The sequence below is a fragment of the Pseudopipra pipra genome, chromosome 6, assembly GCF_036250125.1.
Source record: "Pseudopipra pipra isolate bDixPip1 chromosome 6, bDixPip1.hap1, whole genome shotgun sequence".
Taxonomy (NCBI): domain Eukaryota; kingdom Metazoa; phylum Chordata; class Aves; order Passeriformes; family Pipridae; genus Pseudopipra; species Pseudopipra pipra.
In genome coordinates, this window is record NC_087554.1 from 53,983,511 (window position 1) to 54,003,192 (window position 19,682).

General features: G+C 45.2%; 1 protein-coding gene and 2 long non-coding RNA genes across 3 annotated transcripts in view; 2 read left to right on the top strand and 1 right to left on the bottom strand.

The window, feature by feature from the left end:
* The window catches only part of LOC135416804 (uncharacterized), a 146,985-nt gene extending 145,499 nt beyond the window's left edge, over positions 1-1,486 (bottom strand). Inside the window, exon 1 of the long non-coding RNA XR_010431743.1 lies at positions 1,158-1,486. This is a non-coding gene — a long non-coding RNA (uncharacterized LOC135416804). The remainder of the gene's footprint in view (positions 1-1,157) is intronic.
* Positions 1,487-5,643: 4,157 nt separating this feature from the next.
* On the top strand, positions 5,644-10,495 carry LOC135416252 (collagen alpha-1(I) chain-like). Its single transcript, XM_064659190.1, has 2 exons — positions 5,644-5,685; positions 6,268-10,495. The coding sequence occupies exon 2, from the start codon at positions 7,839-7,841 to the stop codon at positions 9,018-9,020; it is 1,182 nt and encodes a 393-aa protein (XP_064515260.1). The 5' UTR covers positions 5,644-5,685; positions 6,268-7,838; the 3' UTR covers positions 9,021-10,495.
* A 3,009-nt stretch (positions 10,496-13,504) lies between these two features.
* Positions 13,505-19,682, top strand: part of LOC135416253 (uncharacterized) — a 37,313-nt gene continuing 31,135 nt past the window's right edge. Inside the window, exon 1 of the long non-coding RNA XR_010431498.1 lies at positions 13,505-15,185. This is a non-coding gene — a long non-coding RNA (uncharacterized LOC135416253). The remainder of the gene's footprint in view (positions 15,186-19,682) is intronic.

Sequence of the window (19,682 nt, forward strand, 5' to 3'; positions counted from 1 at the left end):
CACCCTCTGGGTCTGAACTTGGGGTTTGACCCAAGAGATTTACCACTGCTGTGTGCTCATTTGGATGATTTACTTCCTCCTTGTCTCTATTCTTTTGAGACCTAACACTAGCTGTATTAACACTTCTCTCTAATTTCATCTAGATGGCTCAACTTTGAACTGGAACAGAGCAGAGGAGACTTGCTTGCATAGCAACCCCCAACCTTTACCCATACGGCAACAATTAACAGCAACTTCTGTCACCGCCTCTTTGCACTGAATAGAGATCTCTGAGCAAACAGACCCTTGCACACTAGCCCCAGGAACCCTGGGAGGCTGCAGAATCATCAGTAGGAAAACCCACAGTCCAGAGTCTGACATAAACTGTGTGTGCTGATGGTAAGTTACATCACAAGCCCAACTGAAGTTTGAACAAAGTGCAGCTACAGGCAACCCCTCAGTTCTCTTTCCAGATCAGATAATGACTTGTTTGTGATTTTGAACACTTCTGTTTGTTTGGTTTGCATTCCTTCTGAGACCCTCTTTGTCTGACCTGCAGGTACTCCCAAAAGATATATCTGGACCAGGATATTTCTCACTGCAAGTCCTACATCAGCAATTTAGTACATCAGAGAGCTTCTTATTAAATTCAAAGTTGCCCCTCTACTTGGAGTCCTATGGCATGTACTTGAGAATATCACTGGCATATCAAAACCACTTTTTCTCCCAATGGATTCAAGATGATGTTGCAGGGTGCTGTTTAAAACATCCCGTTTGCAATATGAATAGTCCAGCACTACTTCTCCTCTATGCCCACATCTCTAAGACCCACAGTCACTGCAATCCTTGCTGCTGATAAAAGTACAATGATGACTCACAGTGCTAGAACTATTTGGGATCATACCCAGTCAAACCCAGGTCCTTCTGCTGTACAAATGCACTCTGTATGTTTACACCATGCTTGGAGCATTTTTATATAGTTCTGTGTCATATTGCAAAGTTTTAAAGTCCTCCAGGACCACAGAAAACCTCTGGAGAAACAAAAACAAAAAAGCAGAAGTGGGAGGTAGAAAAGTAAGAAAAATTACTAACAGTAGTCTGTGAACTTCATGAACCCATTACAGAAACCTCAGATTCAAAATGCAGAACAGAGTTAAGTTCCAGCACCCATTACTCACCCTGCTTTTGCAACATGAGTAAGTCATGAGCAGAATAAGATACTGCTCTGCATGAGACATCCACGGTTCAGTATAACCTGGACCACACTGCGTGAGGGATTTTCTGTCCTTAAAGCAAAGAAGAAAATTGAGTGAAAAAGAAAGCAGAAAAAGATGACAATGTGAAAGTTCTAGGTCAACGTATTGTCAGAAGGACAAAATATGAGTTGCAGTTACATATATATACTCTGAACTCTGCTTTCAGAGTAGATACACGTCTTCTTGTTGACAGGCATTTACCATGGGGCAGATGATTTTGCTGGACATTAAGTACCTTCAACTTTTTTTTAGGGGGGGACAAGAGGTATCAGATATTTTTTATCATCTTTAAAATTACTGGAATTTCTTTCCAAATTTTCTCTAGTTCCAGCTTAGTTTTGTCCAAGATTTTAAGTGTATCCTACCCAATGTGTGGGCTAGGCAGGCTTTAGAAATTGAAAAGAAACAAATTAAGAAATTGCCTCTTGCTTTTTCATTCTCTCCTTACTTTCTCAATCTTTCAGTGTTGCACATAGATTCCAAGTTGCATCCCCACTGAGAAATGCAGGGCATGGTAAATAAGGGGTAGTCTGGTCAAATGACAAACTCTGAATGCTGTCTGCACAGGCTCCTCCTGTCCCATCCCACCACCAACCATTCCACTGCAAGTCCCACATTTCCTATCTTCGTTCTGTGCTCTCCAAGCACCCTCTCTTTTCCCTTTTCCTCTTTCACTCACTTTTTTTCTCCTGTATACACAAAGTCTTACCTCTGCACTATCATACTCAATCTCTCAATAAAAAAAGTGACCTTTTGAATAAAAAATAAAAAGTTAAGTAACTGCAAGTAATGACAAAGAAGGAGGCTGGACTTCAAGAACAATGCACCAAGAAAGCAAAAATGTCTACACTGGGCTAATGTAATCTCTCTGTGGTGGCCAAAAGTGAATAATTATGAAAAAAAATAAAGAAGTGAAAATACATAGGAGACTAACCTGTTAAGTTCTTAAAATTTCCTTCAATTAGTAGTTTGGGGATTTCCCGTGTGGCAGCTGGCATCCACACTACCATACTGCATTATCTATACATAAATTTCCTTGATTAATTTTTCATTGCCCTCTCATTTTGTATTTGTGAGAAACAATAATTAGTGAGTCCTGTTACGGAACTAATACGCGATGCTTCCACTAGCACCCTGTACGACTGCTGATGTGCCACATCCAATCCATGCAGCCGTAAAGTTTGTTTCACATCCAATCAGCAGTCACAAGCTGGTATTTTCTTCCACAACAAAACCGAAACAACTATCATTATATCACGTCTGTTTTCTAGCTTCAAGCAGATGTATAAGGGCAGCTCTGGAACCATCCACATTTCTCAAAATACCTCTTCCAGTTCGTTACTCTGTAGTGTCGATGGCCATGTAGTGCAAATTAACTCATATGTTTTTGGATGTAAGCCTGACGGTGAATGCCAGCCCCTGATTTTCCACAGCCCAGACTGCACACATTCACAAATGGTTGTAATGTTTATGATAATGCTTTTTAAATTACAAGTCTTAAAAGAATGTTAATGTTGCCTTAAGAATATCAGATGAACAAGGTAATCACTGTAGTAATTTCAGTCTGCTTTTCAAGAGTTACTGGACAACATGTGATATATTGATATGCAGAACAGAGCTTTTATGATACTCAGGAAACACAATTTTCAAGAAATTTCAACAAATCTGAATAAAAACCCGTCAGGGTTATCTCAGATTTTGTTGGCAGTTTTTCCAGAATTTGTGTCATTTCTGCAGCTGCATATCATAGGGTTTTCAGAATGGGTTGATTCAGACACACCCAAGTATTCTTGTAAGGCTCTGTTATTTACAAGCCACTCTGTTAAAATGGGCAGTTATGATTTGGCTATACTCATTACTTTGCTTTCATTGTTTTCACATACTTTCCCATATCTTTGTCTTGATACTGCTGGGCTTCCTAGCAACATGAAGAAACCTAAGACTTGCTCCTTCAAAGAATTCATGGTCCCAACCCAAAGAGTCCCACTGACCAAAGTGAATTTCGGTTTAGGTTAAACATGCAGAACATCATCAAGAGCAACAGCAAAATCTAAACCTGAATATACCTGAATTTCTCTATCCTTGCAATTTTCTGCAACAAGGCGTCCTTCATAGTGGCTGAAATTCTGACTTCACTAACATCACTGACCAACTTTCTGTAGAAGATTTCACAGATAAGATTTCATTGGCACATGCACCTTACAAGTTAGATCACTTACGCTGTTATTTCTAATTTGAGAACCAGCTGCCAAGACAATTATCAGAATGTTTACTCCTTAAAAATAACTGTCAAAAGAAAGATATGAGGGCTCGAGAATCCTGAACATATAAACTCAAAAGCTTAAGCAGTCATTTCCAATTTTCTTATATCTGATGCAATTTTCCTAATGGTTGTGGCATAGTTCTAAATTACTAACAGGGCATTCGTCTTTTTCATTTATTTTCTTTCCCTCTTTTTCCTTTAAATTTGCAGCTGCAAATCAATGCAAACTCATTCAGCAATTACCCAGGAGAAAACTTCTATTTTATAAAATGAACATTGTGCTTTCAGGACCTCTCTGAAAACTTTTAACAATGTTACACCCTTGGGCCTTTCTGTCCTTCAGTCCCTAGCTTGAAAGCTTGCATTCTCACTAGCTGTCCCTTTTTAAGTATGCTTTTGTAAAACTGCACTGAAGTGAAAAATGTTCATTAAGAACTTTGGTTTGTTATTTTAAATAGCAAAGGTAGCTCTCCTGCCTCAGTCCTGGCATCTTATGGATTTTTATTTTTTTTTAAATTTTGCCAAAAAATAGCAATAAAATAAACCAATTACCAGTTACAGCCAACAAACTGATTACATTATTACTACATAACATCATCTCTTTGGAATTAGGCTGCTAGCTGAGGTCTTATTATAGTAGTGAATTCACACTGCCACAGTTAGCAATGTCAGCATTTCAATTATAGTAGTCTCTTCCTCCTCCTTTCGTTTCTCAGGGACTGAAATTTGGATTTAAAAATGAACTTAAGGTTGAAGCACTGACAACATAATCCATGTCCCTAAATCCAGGGCTTATCATTCTAGCACATTTTTGACAAGTAGATTTAGAGTACTTTTAAGTACAGGCCCAGTCAAGCCTTCATCCTATACCCAAAACTTGAGCCTGTATGCAGAGAACGTAGCACTCATTATCATTATCTTCATGGCCTGAGTTTCTTAATAAATGAGCTTTTAATAATATCTTCATTTTAGGGAGTCTCTGCTTTTAAAACTGTGCATCCAGCCAACAGTGTGGACTGGGAGATGTGTATTGCCACAGCTTCACATCAAAATTCTGTTTCAGAACAGGGATGTCATGCTCTAAGCATGTTTCTCAAAAGCACTGCTGGTGTTGAGCTACGCAGTGTAATGGACCTGAAAAGGCTCCACCTGGGAGCTCTGAGCAGAAGCGGGAGACCTGTTGCAGGCTCGCCTGTGAAGGCATCTGCCATACGTTCTGGCTCGGACGTGCCAGGAGAACTCCATGGAAACCGCAGGCAGCTAAAACCCTGCAGCCTGTTTCCCGAGCGGGGCAGAGCATACCGGTGATGACACCGACGCTGCCCTGCACGTGGGACTCCGGGTCCCTGTCCTCGTCTGCGCCCCGCGTCCCCTCCCCGCCTCGCCGTTCAGCGGGCTCCGGGCTGTTGTTTGCCTTTGTCCGGGTGCAGGCGGGCGGCTCTTCCCGCAGGCACAGGCCGGGCACAGCTCCGGGGGCAGCGCGGGGCACAGCGCCGGGGCCGCGCTTGGGGCCACGGCCGGGGGTCGGCCCGGCCCGGCCCGCCCGCCCGCACCAGCCCCGGGCCCGGAGCGCAGCCCCGGGGCAGGGGCACGAGGCGCGGCCACCCCCTCCCGGGCCCGACGGTCACTTACGTTGGGGGCGGGCGCCGCCGGGAGCGCTGCCGGCCGCGGGCACCGACCCCGGCCCGCCTCCGACAGGGGTGCCGGCCCGGCCGGGAGGGGGGCGGCCTCCCGCTCGGTGTCTGAAGGGTGAATATTTGCCGGAAAACCGGGGCGTTTATTCCACTTGGCAGAAGCGGAGGGGGGCCCGGGGAGATGGGGAGCATGTGTGCGAGGGGTGGCCCGCGGTGCCTGGGGAAGGGGGCGAGGGGCGGCCGCGACGTGCCCAGTTCCCGCTCGACTGGCGGATCCGCTACCCGGCGGCTGCCGCGGGCCGCCGTGAGTCACCCCCGGCCGCGGCAGCGTCAGCCTCGCCGCGGCGTTGGCAGCCAGACGAGCCGCGGCGCGGAGCCTCTGCTGTCCTCGGATGAACCCGGCGGGGCTGCCAGCGCCAGCCGAGTGCGCGCAAGGCGAGAGCCGAGGCTGTGCCGGCGCGGCGGCGTGCGACACCCCTGCGGCGGGGATGGCAGAGACGGGGCGGGGGGCGGGAGCGGGGGGGGGCAGCCCCTCGGCGGCCGGGCCGGAAAGGTAAGAGTGGGACAACAAAGGTACGGCGGGGGCACGGTCGCTCAAAGGGCACGGCGCGGGGGCGAGGCTGCCCCACGGGCCGCCCGTTCCCGAGGATGGGGCTGCGGCGGCCCGGGGCGCGGGGAGGAGGCGGAGGGGGGCTGTGGGGGTCGAGAGTCCCTGGGCGCCAGGCAGGGTGCAGATCGTTCCCGACAGCAGGGATGCTCGTCGGTGAGAATGGCAAACCCCACCCGGGCCCTGCCATGTTAAAAAAATAAAACAACAGCATCCTCTGCCCCGCGGTGCAAAGACCTGGATCCTCTTGGGCGAAAGGTCCCTCGCTGCCCAAGAGCCCTGTCTCCCCGTTCCTGGCCGCGGGGAGCGGCAGGAAATCGAGGCAGCTGCCGGCAGCTGCTGGCAATGTCTCGAAAGCCGCGGACAGGGTCACGGCCTCTGCCGCGCTCCCACCGCCGTGTCCCCGAGGTGGCGTAACCCGGGGAGGGGGGTGCTCATGGGCTCATAGCCAGCCTCTTCCTTTGCTCCCACCTGTCATTTTTACTTTTTCTTTATTTCTTTGATGTCCGCCCTTCCCATCCCCTGTAGCTGGAGCAAGCGAGTCCCTAAGGACGGAGCAGGTTGCCCCCGTTCAAACGGCAAGTTTGAACCCCGGGAGGACATCTTCTGCCCTCTGCCCCTGACCCGGGCGTTCCCAGTGCCGCACTTCTCCTGGGGCTTTCGACGAGCTCTAGCTACCGGGCTGGCATCAGCCGGGGGCTGCGCTGCGCCCTCATTCCGCGCCCTGCGGAGCGGGGGCGGTGGGGAGAGGGCTCCGCTCTCCCCCCGAGGAGCCGCACTGGGAGGTGGAATGAGTCTGGGAAGGGCTCGACTTCAGGGAGAGGAGACCTGGGGAAAAGGCTTTTAAGGAAATTCTCCCTCGGGGATGTAGGGGAGGAGAGGATGGAAGGAACGGAACCCCTCTTTGCCCCGGTAGGGAGAGCCCTATCCGCACACGCAGATCAGATCTTCGCGGTGCAGCAGGTGCCTCTGAACCCCTTCGCTTCTTCCCCTCTCCGTCCCTAGGAGCAGCGCCTGAGGGAGCCCACAAATACCACCTTAATAGCCGTAATAATTAAAAACAACAACAACAACAAAAACCCCCTTCTGCCTGGCCTTAATGATCCTTTACACACATTCCCCACTCGCTCCCTCCCCCGTCCCCCCAGTGAAGGGCAATGATTATTCGCACTCCTCTGCTTGCCGAGAGCGGAGCCTGATGAAAGGACTTTATCCTCGAGTGACTCCATCGCTTGCTCCTCCTCCTCTCCCCAGCCCGCCGGCCGCCTCGCTTCGCTCTCAGCCCTAATTGGGCTCTTGCTAATATGATTAAAGCCCAGTTAAATGTTTCTTGATAAATCTTGTCAAGAGAGGATCCCCCCCCCCACGTCCCCTCCCTCTCTGTCGGTTGTCAGAAGCCCGGTTACAGACAGGACATGCCCGGCTCCTGCTGTTCATACTCTGGTGGGAAGTTGGCATTTCACAATTGTTCCTTTAACAGGGTTGTTTTGGAGCCGCTCCTGGGGATCGTTCTTCTTCAGGCCGGGCTTGCTGATAAGAACCGCCCGTGGCTTTTATGTAACACGTTAGGATTTGGTCCTGGTCCCAAAATCTCACTGTTTCTTTAGCCTTTTATTTCATACCGACCCTCCCCCCCTCCTCCTTCTGCTCTTGGTAGCCTGTTCCCGGAAAGGCTCTTGCTCGATGCGAGTCGGCCGGGCGCGATCGCCCGTGCAAAAGCCCCGCAGGTCCCGGTGGAGCTGCGCGGGGGCCGAAGGTGCGCGCCGAGGGCTGGCTCCGCATCGACAGCTGCCACACCCGCCCCCCCTTCCCGGGAAAATTCCCGCTTCCTCGGCTCCTCTCTCCGCTCTAGGAGCCCTCGCGAGAGGCTCCCCCGTTGCCGCCCGTCGTTGTGCGAGGCGCCCCGGCCCCCCAGCACAACTTTTGCCGCTGCGCTCGCTGCTGCGGGCGCGCTCTCAACCCTTCACCTGCGTCTGTTTTCTTGTGATTACACCGCAATTGAACTCGGGCATTAGACCACATCCCGCCCCCGTTATCATTTGGGGACTCTGGTTGAATTCGTAGGAATTAGGAACCCGCAGTCGGCGGTGGAGGGGAGGATGGTTCCCCGGGCTTCGGGCATCCCTGCGGCCGGCCACGGTCTTGGCGGCGCTGCCTGGGCTGGCTCGCCCCGCCGTTTTGAGGGGCTCGTTTGGTGGGGCTGTTGGCTTACTCTCACTTTGGTTTTCAGTTTTCTTTGGGGGTGCAGATATTCGGCAGAGGCTTTTCGAGGGCTTTTGGTGGCTGTTGCTTCAGCCTTAATGGCCTTGGAGGCTGCAGGGGGTGTAGTTGTTGGAGGGGGGGATGGGGACAGGCTGTTTGGCCCTCTGTCGAGCCGTGAAGCCACGGTCTGGAAGCTCTTCGATCCGGGGCTGGAAGTAGTATTTCCCGATGGAACACCTGGCCCTGGTTCCAGCCCGCGCCCCTGCACAGTAGCCCGTGCCCCGCGTGCGAGCGGAGGGCTGCTGCCACACAGCTTTTCCACGGGAAACACGCACTGCCTTCACCCATTGGGAAGCAGGGACATAGGTCGCCGAGGGACACGGACCGACTGCCCTGGCGAAGAGCCCCCGAATCCCTCCCGCTCGCCACCGTTTCAGCCCCTTCAGCTCCTTCGCTCCCGAGGCTCGCCCGGGGACAGGCGGCAGCGCGCTGTCCGTCCGCCCTCGGGGCCGCCGGTGCGGGGACGTGCTGGACCGCGGGAGGCAGCGGAGGAGGAAGGTCAAAATCAAACAAACGAAAAAATCACCCCCAGCCCTGGGGAGCGCAGCTCCAACAAAGGCGCTTGTTCCCTGGGCAGGGGGAAAACCGAGCCAAGGGGTAAAACGGAAATCTGCCTCCCCGCCGAGCCCTGCTCCCTCTTCCCGGCGGCAGGAGCCCGGGGGCGCGGGGCTGAGCCCCGGCGGGGCGAGGGGGCGCGGGCAGAACTCCAGAGGGGCCGACAGGGAGGGGGCAGAGCCCGGCAGGGCAGGCAGGGGGTGCAGACCTGCGCCCCTCCAAGGGCGGGCAGGGAGCGTAATGCTAAACCCGTGCAGGGACCCTCGTCCCGAGGGGGGTTCTCCGCTCTCGTTCGCCCCAGCGGAGCGTCGGCCCTCCCCGGGCGAGGTTTCAATCGCGGTTTGAGGATGGTCCTCTCTCCCTACTCGTTCCTTCCTCCCTCCCTTGTGTGTTCCCCCACCGGGGTGGGTCTGGGTTTTTGCGAGACCACAAGAGCTGCGGCCCCTTTGGCCCGGGGCTGTTGATTTACCCGAGCAGAGTCCCAAATAAGCAGCTGTTTGTGCTCTAGCTGGAACGCTGGAGGCTTTCTAAGAATGGCGCTTTTCTTACTCGAGGGTTTCTTTTTTTTTAATTTAATTTTATTTTTATTGGTACATCGAACCAGCCTACAGCATTGCTGGCGTCTTTCCACCAGGTGTCTAGGGCTCAGAGAAAAATTCAAATTAATCTGAAAATTATGAGACAGTTTCCCTCCCCTTCTCCCAAATAAAATAATTATGAGAGAAAGAATTGGTACAAACTGTCCAGTAAGGGATTCAAGATGGAAACAGAAAAGCACCTTCACCCCACCAGAGTGGTGAGGACCCAGAGGGGCCTTCCGCAGGCAGGAAGGAATCAAAGCAGCTGGAAGATGGAATTTGACTGGTTTGAGAACCAGCTTCAGAGATGTGGTTACCACCCACAGCAAGGGACTTGACCTCGTGATCCAAAACATCCCTTCTAATCCTCTCCCTAAAACATAATAACTTGCCCTTCTATATACAAAAAAAAAAAAAAAAAATCAAGTACATTGCACACATTAAACTATTCTGCTTCACAGCTCTCTTGTAGGTCTCTATTCCCATTCTGCAGAGGAGTTAACTGGTTTGCTCCAGGGGTCGCACTTGTAGCTGGGGGCACTTGCTCGGTCCTGATACCCAGAGCCCACATCACCACCCAGCACTGCTCTACTCAGTGAGGTCCCCCATGAAACTATGCTGTTATGAACTGAGAGAAGGCTATCTGCAAATACAAGGGGCTGCTTTGCGAGATCCAGGAAATACCAATTCTGGATGTTGTTTTAAACCTAAGTATACGGTATGAGGAAACAGACCTGCAACTGGGGGGTTTAGGTGTTAAACTCTCAGTGTTTGACTATTATAATTATTTAACTAAGCTCCATTTAGTCTTGATAAGTAGCCCTTGTTACTTTTAGAGGAACCTTTCAGAACTTACTGAAAGATTTCCTACTCACCTGACTTACAAAAGCAATCGTTCTCTTTCTGAATAAATAGAGAGGACTGAGTGATGCTCATGCTTTAGATATAGACAGCAAAACCTAGACTCAAATCTACTTGCTTTTCTTATGCAAATCTTCTCACAGGATTAGAAGGGAAAGTAAACAGCAGTCCAACCTTAAGATCTTTTTCTTTTTAGAGGCAGCCTGTTATATAAATCTGAAACAGAAACTGTTTTCATTTGAAGATCAAATAGAAGTTATCTAGTGAAGCTGACAAACAGGGCAGAATAATCTCTTTGCATTTTTGAGAAATGGATAGCTCTGGTTTTGTTTCAAGGCAAGTAACTTTTAAATAATATTTAACGAAATAATTGACCTTGATGTTTAAACTACAACTTCCTTCACGTCATTAAGCTCACTGTTTTTGAAAAAAAAGTTTAGTATCTGAACTCTGGCGTTCATTCTGCTAATCTCATAATAACATTTGTTTCTTGTGGAATTTTGTTTGATGAACTCATTGGTGAAAAAGAGAAAAAGTTCAGAACAACATGAGCTTTACAGCTCATTTATATTTTTTCTCCCCGAAAAACAGCAAAAACACCCATATGCAGAATGACTTTTCAGGAATAATTTTTCAGATGGATGGATCAAGAAGAAGCTTCCTACAGCTGAACCATAAGCCTTGAGACAAACTGTGTTCTTTTAAGGTGTATTCTGACTTCTAAAAAACATTGCAGTCCTAGACTACAAAAAATGAATTTGTAGAATTTTTTCCTCAGGATAATTAGGGTCTGAGTCTGCTTTTGAAATGTGAGAGAAATGGAACTAACTTCATAAAGTGTGTCTATCACATAAAGCTTTTAGGACAGCCTGATTCACACTATATCCTGCTCTTTGTTCAAGTGACAGATTTCCAACAGCAGAGAGAGGCACATATCTGGGGGCTGCTATTATCTAAGCTAAATATGTACATTTTGGATCAGTTCTATTTTATTTGAATACTCACAATTTCTGTTTTGGGATCTTAAGCATGAAAGGACTGCAGAGATGTGCATTTTATTAACTATTTATCATTCTTTGGACATGCACAAAGGTGCATAAACATACACATTTACTAGTCTCTCTGCTCTTCAAGAGTTCAGAAAATTACATGCAAAATTATTTCAAATAAAAGCAAACAAACAACCAAACAACATACTCATTATAATACAAGAAAACAGGTAAACAAACAAGGTAGGGAGAAATAAAAGCAATAAATGAACAGAGTTTAACTTAATGTTTATTTGTCTGTAAAGGAAAAATATCATGGCAGAGTGGATAATTATTTTTTTTTAAGATCCTTGAATTACAAAACACCGGTATCTACTGAAACACTGTTGTGTACCTTGCACATTGTGTACTCACACATAGATGAAAGCTCTTCCTTTGTCCCGCTGGCACACATTTTTTCTCTCCGGTGAGTTCCTATTTTCAATACGAGGACGTATGAGAAATCAGGTTGCTTTACTGCCAACAAAGGACACATAGTTAACATTTCCACTGATAAACAACATTTGAATTCCCTCCACAGGTACAAACAGTCAGCTCAATAACATTTTAAGGCCCAGGATCTAGAGAGCATGGTGATGTTACACAACTGGAGATGTGACGTTATCTGGCAATCTGAGCAGTCACACTGGCCAAGGGACAATACAAATTCTGTGTCAGGCATTGCATTGATGCAGATTGTCTCAACTTCACAAAAGTATCATGCAGTGCAAGCAAGAATAAATCTCAGAGTCATATCCCATCTCATCATTATCCTCTATCTCTTCCTCCCCTATGACAGAATTGGCATAAGACATCCCTCAGAGCATTCTGTTGCAGTCCCTCAAGCTCCTCTCCAGCTCCTCAGCCCCACATACGAGGTGCCAACTGACTACCTGGTAACAAGCTGCATCTGGCAGAGGGGAGCACCCACATCAGAGCGATGATGTGTGTTTGGAGGAGATGGGGCTGTTTCTGTTGCCCTCATAATACCCACACTGACTCAACACCAGCAAGTGAAGACAGGAGGCACCCCCAGCCTGTGGGGCTATTGTGCAGTTCCCTGTCTACATAGGTTGCCTCTGTGTCTGCCAAGCTATATTTTTACTTCTTAAGCAGCTACTGCCCTTCAGTTTTACACAGAAGGAGAACATGGCACCTGGGGATGGCAGTCCTCAACCTGAAATACTACAGATGCTACAACAGAGTAGCAGTTGTTGTTCAGATGTAGTTACTTGCAAAAGCTGCTGGCTCTACTTTTTTTGGGTTTTATTTTTTTTAGATTGTGAACTACAAAGAAAACAGAACAGTTACTCTTGCCAGTGAATTGGGTGCTGTGCCTTCTATAAGTCACATGAGACCTATCACCAGTATGCAGCTGACGCCCAAACTGATACCTCTTTTCCCAACAACCAAACATAGCTTGCAACATACTGGTAGTGACAGGAGATGGCATTTCTGTTACTCTGGGTATACATGTTCATACCATCTCCTGTTACTCTGATGGTGATTTGAGAGGAACCCACCTAGCATGTTGCCTCAGCCCAGGGTGTTAAGAAGGGAGCTGTGCAAAACCAGGCTTCTCTGTGATGCTGAATACACTGCTCTTCCCTATTCTCCTGAGGATGATTTACCTTGAGATTGTGCTGGACCTTGGGAGATTCTCTCACCCCAGTTCTCATATCTACTGCCTTAATACTTGCTAAGGGAACTAGCAAGAGTGACTCTGTCCTAAATTTCATCAGTCTCTGGTTGTCTTGCTTTAGAATCTTCTGTCCTAAAAAACTCTTCTTATCAGGCATGGCTATTTTTTATATCCTTTGCTGAACTGGTATAGAGTGTTTCTGCCCACTGCAAAACAGTCACTGAATATTTCCCCCTGTACATCTGTGCCAAATTCAGTGGTTCTTATGGAGATCATGTCAGTCAACTTGTAAAGAGCTTCAGGGTCTGTAGGTAACATGAGCTTAAACAATATATGCCTTATATATACATTATATACATATATACATTTCCTTACCTTTGTCTCCAAACATACTGAGTCTGTCAGAGAACTTTGGGGAAGCTGTAACCATGATGAAGGCACTAATGTTGTGGATACACATAGGATTAAGACTGCTAGCCACTGCAGCGTGTCACTGCTGCCTGCACCTTACTAAAGCACAAAACTCTTGTGACTGGCGTGTCCTCCACTTCACTGAGGTTACATGACAGATGCCAGAAAATGTGTCAACCCACTCCCCACCTCTTCAGCATTATTAGCCCAGGGAGGGAAATGCAGCCAAAGAACACGCACACAACTTTGACAGGTTCTGCCTAATCCACCCACATAATGACATTTCTTATGCTAAGTGCCAGAGCGGTGTAGGGAGGCCACTGCCTGTACCAGCTGCTGGCAAGTCAAAGTTAGTTTCATGGTTATGTTTAAGAGATAGCCTGATGTTACGTTAAGAAGTCTTTGTCTCCTGTGGTGCAGCGCTCAGAGAATGACATCAAAAGCCTTCCTAACTCACCCCCCGGGTCATCTGATTATAGGCATGGCACAGAGCCATGCTGCCCCAGAAGACTGTGAGTCACGACGACATCCATGACTATCCTCTTATTCCATGGAAGGAAGTAATGTGCCTTGACCATGAAACAACCAGGAGTAGATTACATCTTTCCCCGTGTCAGCTTAGCCCTGCTGGCTGTTGGGGCAGGCACTGGGGAGGCAAGAGCAGCCTCTCATTTCCCAGCCTTGCTCCTTCCCACCCCTACCTCAGGGAAGCCATTCCTCCCCATGCTGGGACATGCCGTGTGGGCAAACCACATGAGAGGGTTTTGCTCAGCCAGGCAAGGAAGACGATGCTCCGGCTCTCTTCTCCAGTGTGGTGCAGTTACATCACATGGTGAAACATCCGTCTCTCCTCCAACAGGCCAGGCATATCTGATCATGAGGATGCTGTGTGTTCTCCATTCCTTGGCATTTGTCCTTGTAATTAGTCTATCTGTTTCTGATTTACTTATTTTCAGGCAGTCTTCTGCACCCTTGCTCCCTCGTTTGGGCACATGGGGCAAACCACAGACTTGCCCTTAAACTACACAGAAAAATAAAATCAGAAACAGACTAACCACAAGAATCAATAGCAAGGGGCAGAAGGCACACAATTGGATACTGGAGCTTCCTTCAGAGATCCATCTGCCTCTAAATGTGATGTAACTAGGCTCACATACCACATCTGCAAAAGGGGGTAACAGATTCCTCTGCGTAACCTGACTGGCAGGGTAAAACTATGCTGGCTCAGAGAAGCCAAGGCATGTTTAAAAATCATTTCTAAGGAAGAAAAAGAAGTCCATTTTGTGCTCACAGAGCTAAAGCAATCCCTTTCAAGTCTGACGTGATTCCTGTTAGTGTTATTGTTGCTTCCTAGAATTTAGGCTTGAATTTGGCAGAAGTCAAGAAGCCAAGGCATACACAGAACCATTTGTGAGAATCAGTGTGCCTGTGTGCATGGGCCAATTCTTTCCTGAATAAACACCAGTCACTGGGCTGCTGGGTAAAGTGGCGATATATGATGGCAGTCAGACGTGTAGGCTCACACCCATGAGGAAAGGCTATTTAAGGCAAGTTACCTTTTTCCCTACAAATAAACACAACCAGATAATAAACCACACCTCTCAGTGCCAATAAAATATATGTGTTATATTCCATAACTGTTCCTTGTTTGTCTCCCGAAAGTAACATCATTGCCTGGGAGGTAGTATCAAGCCATTAATCAAAAATAAATGAGCAGTACAGGAAATGAAGGATATTTATGAGTATAAATATCTTCCTGTGTACCCAGAATACAGGAGCTGCCTGAAAACATTGTGATTAGAGTCAATACACTTGATCCAGCCACACAGACAGTGAGCACAGCTGTCATTCCTATTCTGAACATCTCATTTGATACCCTGGGGTTCTGCAGCCCTTCATCAGGTGAGCGATGTGAGGTTGTTGTTCATGTGATAGATCAGACAGTAGAGAAACACTCCAGACAGAAACCTCTGCTTGTTTCTTACTAGGAAGAATAAATCTTTCCTTCTTTTGGAATCCACAGAAATACAGATCTAAAAGCAGGACATGGATAAATGAGAGAAGATAAGATATTGCTCCTGCGAGCAGAACATCCTGTCTTCAAAATGGGTGAGTCCTTCCAAACTTCCCAGATATTTCATTGCCATTCAAATAGTTCAATAGATCTGCCTCCCTCTCCTTCCCAGATACTTTCCAGCATTCTAAGCCATAATAGAAGCAAGTAGAAAATAGAAGTTTGTTTTGAAAAAAGAGATGAGACAAATAAAAGGAAAGAAAAAAATAAACAAACAAACAAACCAATAAAAAAAACAAAAAAAACAAAAAAAAACTGAGAATGCCCTAAATTTCATAGTTAATCTCCTGGACACTGTCACAGAATTTTGCATATCTCCGTGAAGATGTGGCTGATTCTGGTTAATCATTAGCAGAACTTAGGGCAGCTGTATAAACAGCAGATTTCTACACCTACAGGTCTTCATTCATTTCCTCCAGTGAGGTTTTTAATTTGACTGGCAGCTAGCCTATCTGGGCAGCTGATAAGAGAAGAAAAAATCACCCTCCAGTCCTTGCATCGCCACTGCCTTTCCTCTGGTTCTCATCACAGAAGTGTACAAAGAATTAAAGAGCTCCCAATACATTTGTAGCCAAATATTTACCCTAAGTGAGGTAGATTATATTTGCTTATTGTACCCATTGCCATCCTGGCATGTGTTCAAGACTGTGTAATTCCTTCGAGTGCTATTGAATAGTTTAAAAAAAAAAAAAAAAAAGAACTTTGTTTATAACAAACTGTTTGCCAATGAGCGCACATTCGATGTTGTCCAGGGTATAGTACCTCCTGAGCTCACACGCCTGGCGTTTGGGCACTTGGCGTTCTCTCACTTCACAAACAGAGCACTGGGGACAGTCCTGGAACGCGGCCAGCTTACCTTAGTCTGTTGCAGGGTTATTAAGAGTATTTTGAAATTGTCTCAGGCATTTCATGGAGAGAAAACATAATTAAACAATGTTCAGAGGAAACATTCTTTAAGGAAATAAAACTTCATCTTAATCAGCTTGGTTTTTTGAGAGCATACTTATTTTGAAAACATTTTAAATGGAGACAAATTAAAATATTATTTACAATAAATTATGTTTAAATTATTGTTTTCCCTAAAGTGAAAACATGGTTCCTTTTAATCCTGTTTTCAACTTTATATAGCATTCATACATTTAACATTTCTCCTACTAAATTGAATATTTTAATGTCATTATAAATTTGGGCTTTCTGGTGTGAGAATGATTTGACACTTACGGAACACTTCCACCATGCCAAATATATTTTCTTCGAATTTTCAATCCCTGAAAAATTCAGCACCTTCGCTTTTTTCCCAAGTGCTGGAATTTCCCATAGAATGGAAATTCTGTTTACTGACCAGATCTGCTAAAATTTCTTTCTCTATTAAAAATAAAAAAGGGGGGGAGGGTGTCACAAATACACAACCGTAAACTTGTCAGAATGTATTTCTTATTGTTGGCTCATATGTTGCCCTCTTTTGGTAGCTTTTGTATTGTACTACACATAAAATATTTAACTGCTGTAGCGCTTCAACATCCAAAGGGGACTGTACTGAATGGTAGAACTAAGTAAATGTATGAGGAGAGCAATAGGTTGTGAGTTAGGCACTTAAATAGCTTATGGACACATCCTGTCAGGAGAAGAAAAGCACTAGGGAATGAATGAGCAGTACAATATAAAACTGGGTTATAAAGGTTAATGAGAAAGAAGAAAAAGGAGAAGGATCTGTAGATACTCGCTCACGTGAATAATTTAATCCCATATCCTGGCTTTGATCTTCTGATGACAAACACGACTTTCAAGTATTTGTTCGATCAAGATTTGTAAAGGGAAGCTCCGCCCTAATCGTCACTCACTTGGTCTTTCTCTGTTACTTATTTCATAATCTACACAGGGGTCTTATTAAATTCTTATGGATATTGAGTAGTCAATCCCAGAAAAGTGCCTGCTAATTTTCCAAGACTAAATTCCTACTGAAGTTAACACTTTTTTCACTAATAAATTTCTGAATGATAAAATTAAAGATTACGTGTTCTTTTATGCAGTGATTTGTTACTACTAGCTATAAAATCGTGTGATACAGACTGCATTATAAGCCTAGAATAATTATTTAAGCAAACACTGAGGTGTTAATTTTTTCCAGAAGACAGTTTTTTTCCTACTATTTCTGAGTAAAATTTACAAAAAGAAACCACTTCAGTCTGTGACAATGATGAAGAGTTTGAGGAGATGGGTATTCACCTCTACTGACTTTAAAAAAGAATTGAGTACAAACTCCCCCAAAATGCCATTCTTAGAGAACAAACTGCTTGCTAATTCATACAATTCTCAGTTAAAAGCACAATAAATGGTTACATAGAAGAGATATTCCAACCATATCTGTGTTCCCAGTTCAGCATTTCACAGCCCTATTCTTTAAAGATTAATTTTTCTTGGTTTGAAAATCAGCATCAGGAATTCAGCCTCACAGGAACTCTTTTATGAACAGTCACAGAAATTATTTCAGAGCTCAGAAGGGAACCATTCCTCCCACCTTGAATTGTGGAGCTTTTGTGGCAACCATATATGATCAGGAAATCTTGGGATAGGAAAGAACTCCCAGCCTTCCAAAGTAAAGACACAAATTCTCCAGTGCTTTGTTCAAATCTATCCTAAAACCCCCAGCAATATGAGCTCCCCTTGAAAGACCATGCGACAGCCTTCCCATTTTCACCTTTAAAAGAAATATACTCAAAAGGCATGATTTCATTGCCTTCCTCTCTCTCAATTATATAATGTTTGCTGCTTTAGGATTTTGCAGACCTTTGTTCCATGTCTAAGAATACAGCAGCCCAGCCTTATGGAAATAAATGACTGCCTGCTGACTTCAATGCAGCCAATATGCACCTTTTAGTGGCCAAGGGCTCACAGATATGACTTTTTGTCACATTTCCTTGCAGGTCTAACCAAATCCCTTCTGCTCCAGGGTAATGAAGTGCTTTAACATGTGCATTGTTTAGCTTGATATGTAGTTCCTTTGTTAAAGCCACCTAGCATGTCAGTAAAGGGAGTTGTAAATCTGCAGCACAGCTCATACACCTAAAGTTAAGTTTATGCTTAATGAGATGTTTGGTTTGAGCCTGACTCTCTCCCCCAAGTGTTTTTTCCAGCCTTTGAATCGTTGTGGGATTTTTTCCAGCTCCTTCCAGTCAGTCAGTGGCTGTCAATATTGAACACAGAGTTGAATGTAATTGCATAGAGTTTTACATGGCCACTATCACCGCCCTGTATTGTGATATGTCTTTATGTGCACAGCCTTTATCATTACATAAATGCATCTTGTCCCCTCTCCCTATACCTTGAAACTGTATCAGTGTTAGTGATGGTCATTTCTTTCTTTCTTTCTCTTTCTTTCTCTTTCTTTCTCTTTCTTTCTTTCTTTCTTTCTTCTTCTTTCTTTCTTTCTTTCTTTCTTTCTTTCTTTCTTTCTTTCTTTCTTTCTTTCTTTCTTTCTTTCTTTCTTTCTTTCTTTCTTTCTTTCTTTCTTTTCTTTCTTCTTTCTTTCTTTCTTTCTTTCTTTCTTTCTTTCTTTCTTTCTTTCTTTCTTTCTTTCTTTCTTTCTTTCTTTCTTTCTTTCTTTCTTTCTTTTTCTTTCTTTCTTTCTTTCCTTCTTTCTTTCTTTCTTTCTTTCTTTCTTTCTTTCTTTTCTTTTTCTTTCTTTCTTTCTTTCTTTCTTTCTTTCTTTCTTTCTTTCTTTCTTTCTTTCTTTCTTTCTTTCTTTCTTTCTTTCTTTCTTTCCTTCTTTCCTTCTTTCCTTCTTTCCTTCTTTCCTTCTTTCCTTCTTTCTTTCCTTCTTTCCTTCTTTCTTTTTTCTTTTTCTTTTTCTTTTTCTTTTTCTTTTTCTTTTTCTTTTTCTTTCTCTTTCTCTTTCTCTTTCTTTCTTTCTTTTTTTCCTTCTTTCCTTCTTTCTTTCCTTCTTTCCTTCTTGCTTTCTTTCTTGCATTCTTTCTTACACTCTTTCTTACATTCTTTCTTTCTTCCTTTGAGTTGTTTGGGTGATTTTGTACTCAGCTTTCTAATATCTCCCAGTCCTTTGATATCATTTGTCTTCTGTCTTCTGTTTGCATTCCTACTACTGGTTTAGTATCATCAGCACATTTCACTATTGTGCTGTTTACCTCTACTTTGAGATTACCATAGAGATATTAAATAGAACAATGTCTGTCACAAGTCCCTGCCATGACCCACAATACATTTCTACAAGCTACAACAATTGACCATTGCTCTTTGTTTACATACTTTCTCCCATTTCAGTCTACACAGCAGTGTTCCCCGCCAAAACAATTGAAGTTCTTTCTCTCAACATGAATACCTGAAACAGTGTCAAGTGACATACGCACTCACCCACATTCCCACCCAGTCTGTGTATCAGCTCACTCACTGAGCATACTACCTTGTTTGCTGAGTGCCAGCTCGGAGCATCCTGACCATAGCCCACAGCCTTGGCCCCCAAATCTGTAATATACGGAATTTATAATGGTTCATATTAACATGAAAGGCACATTTAA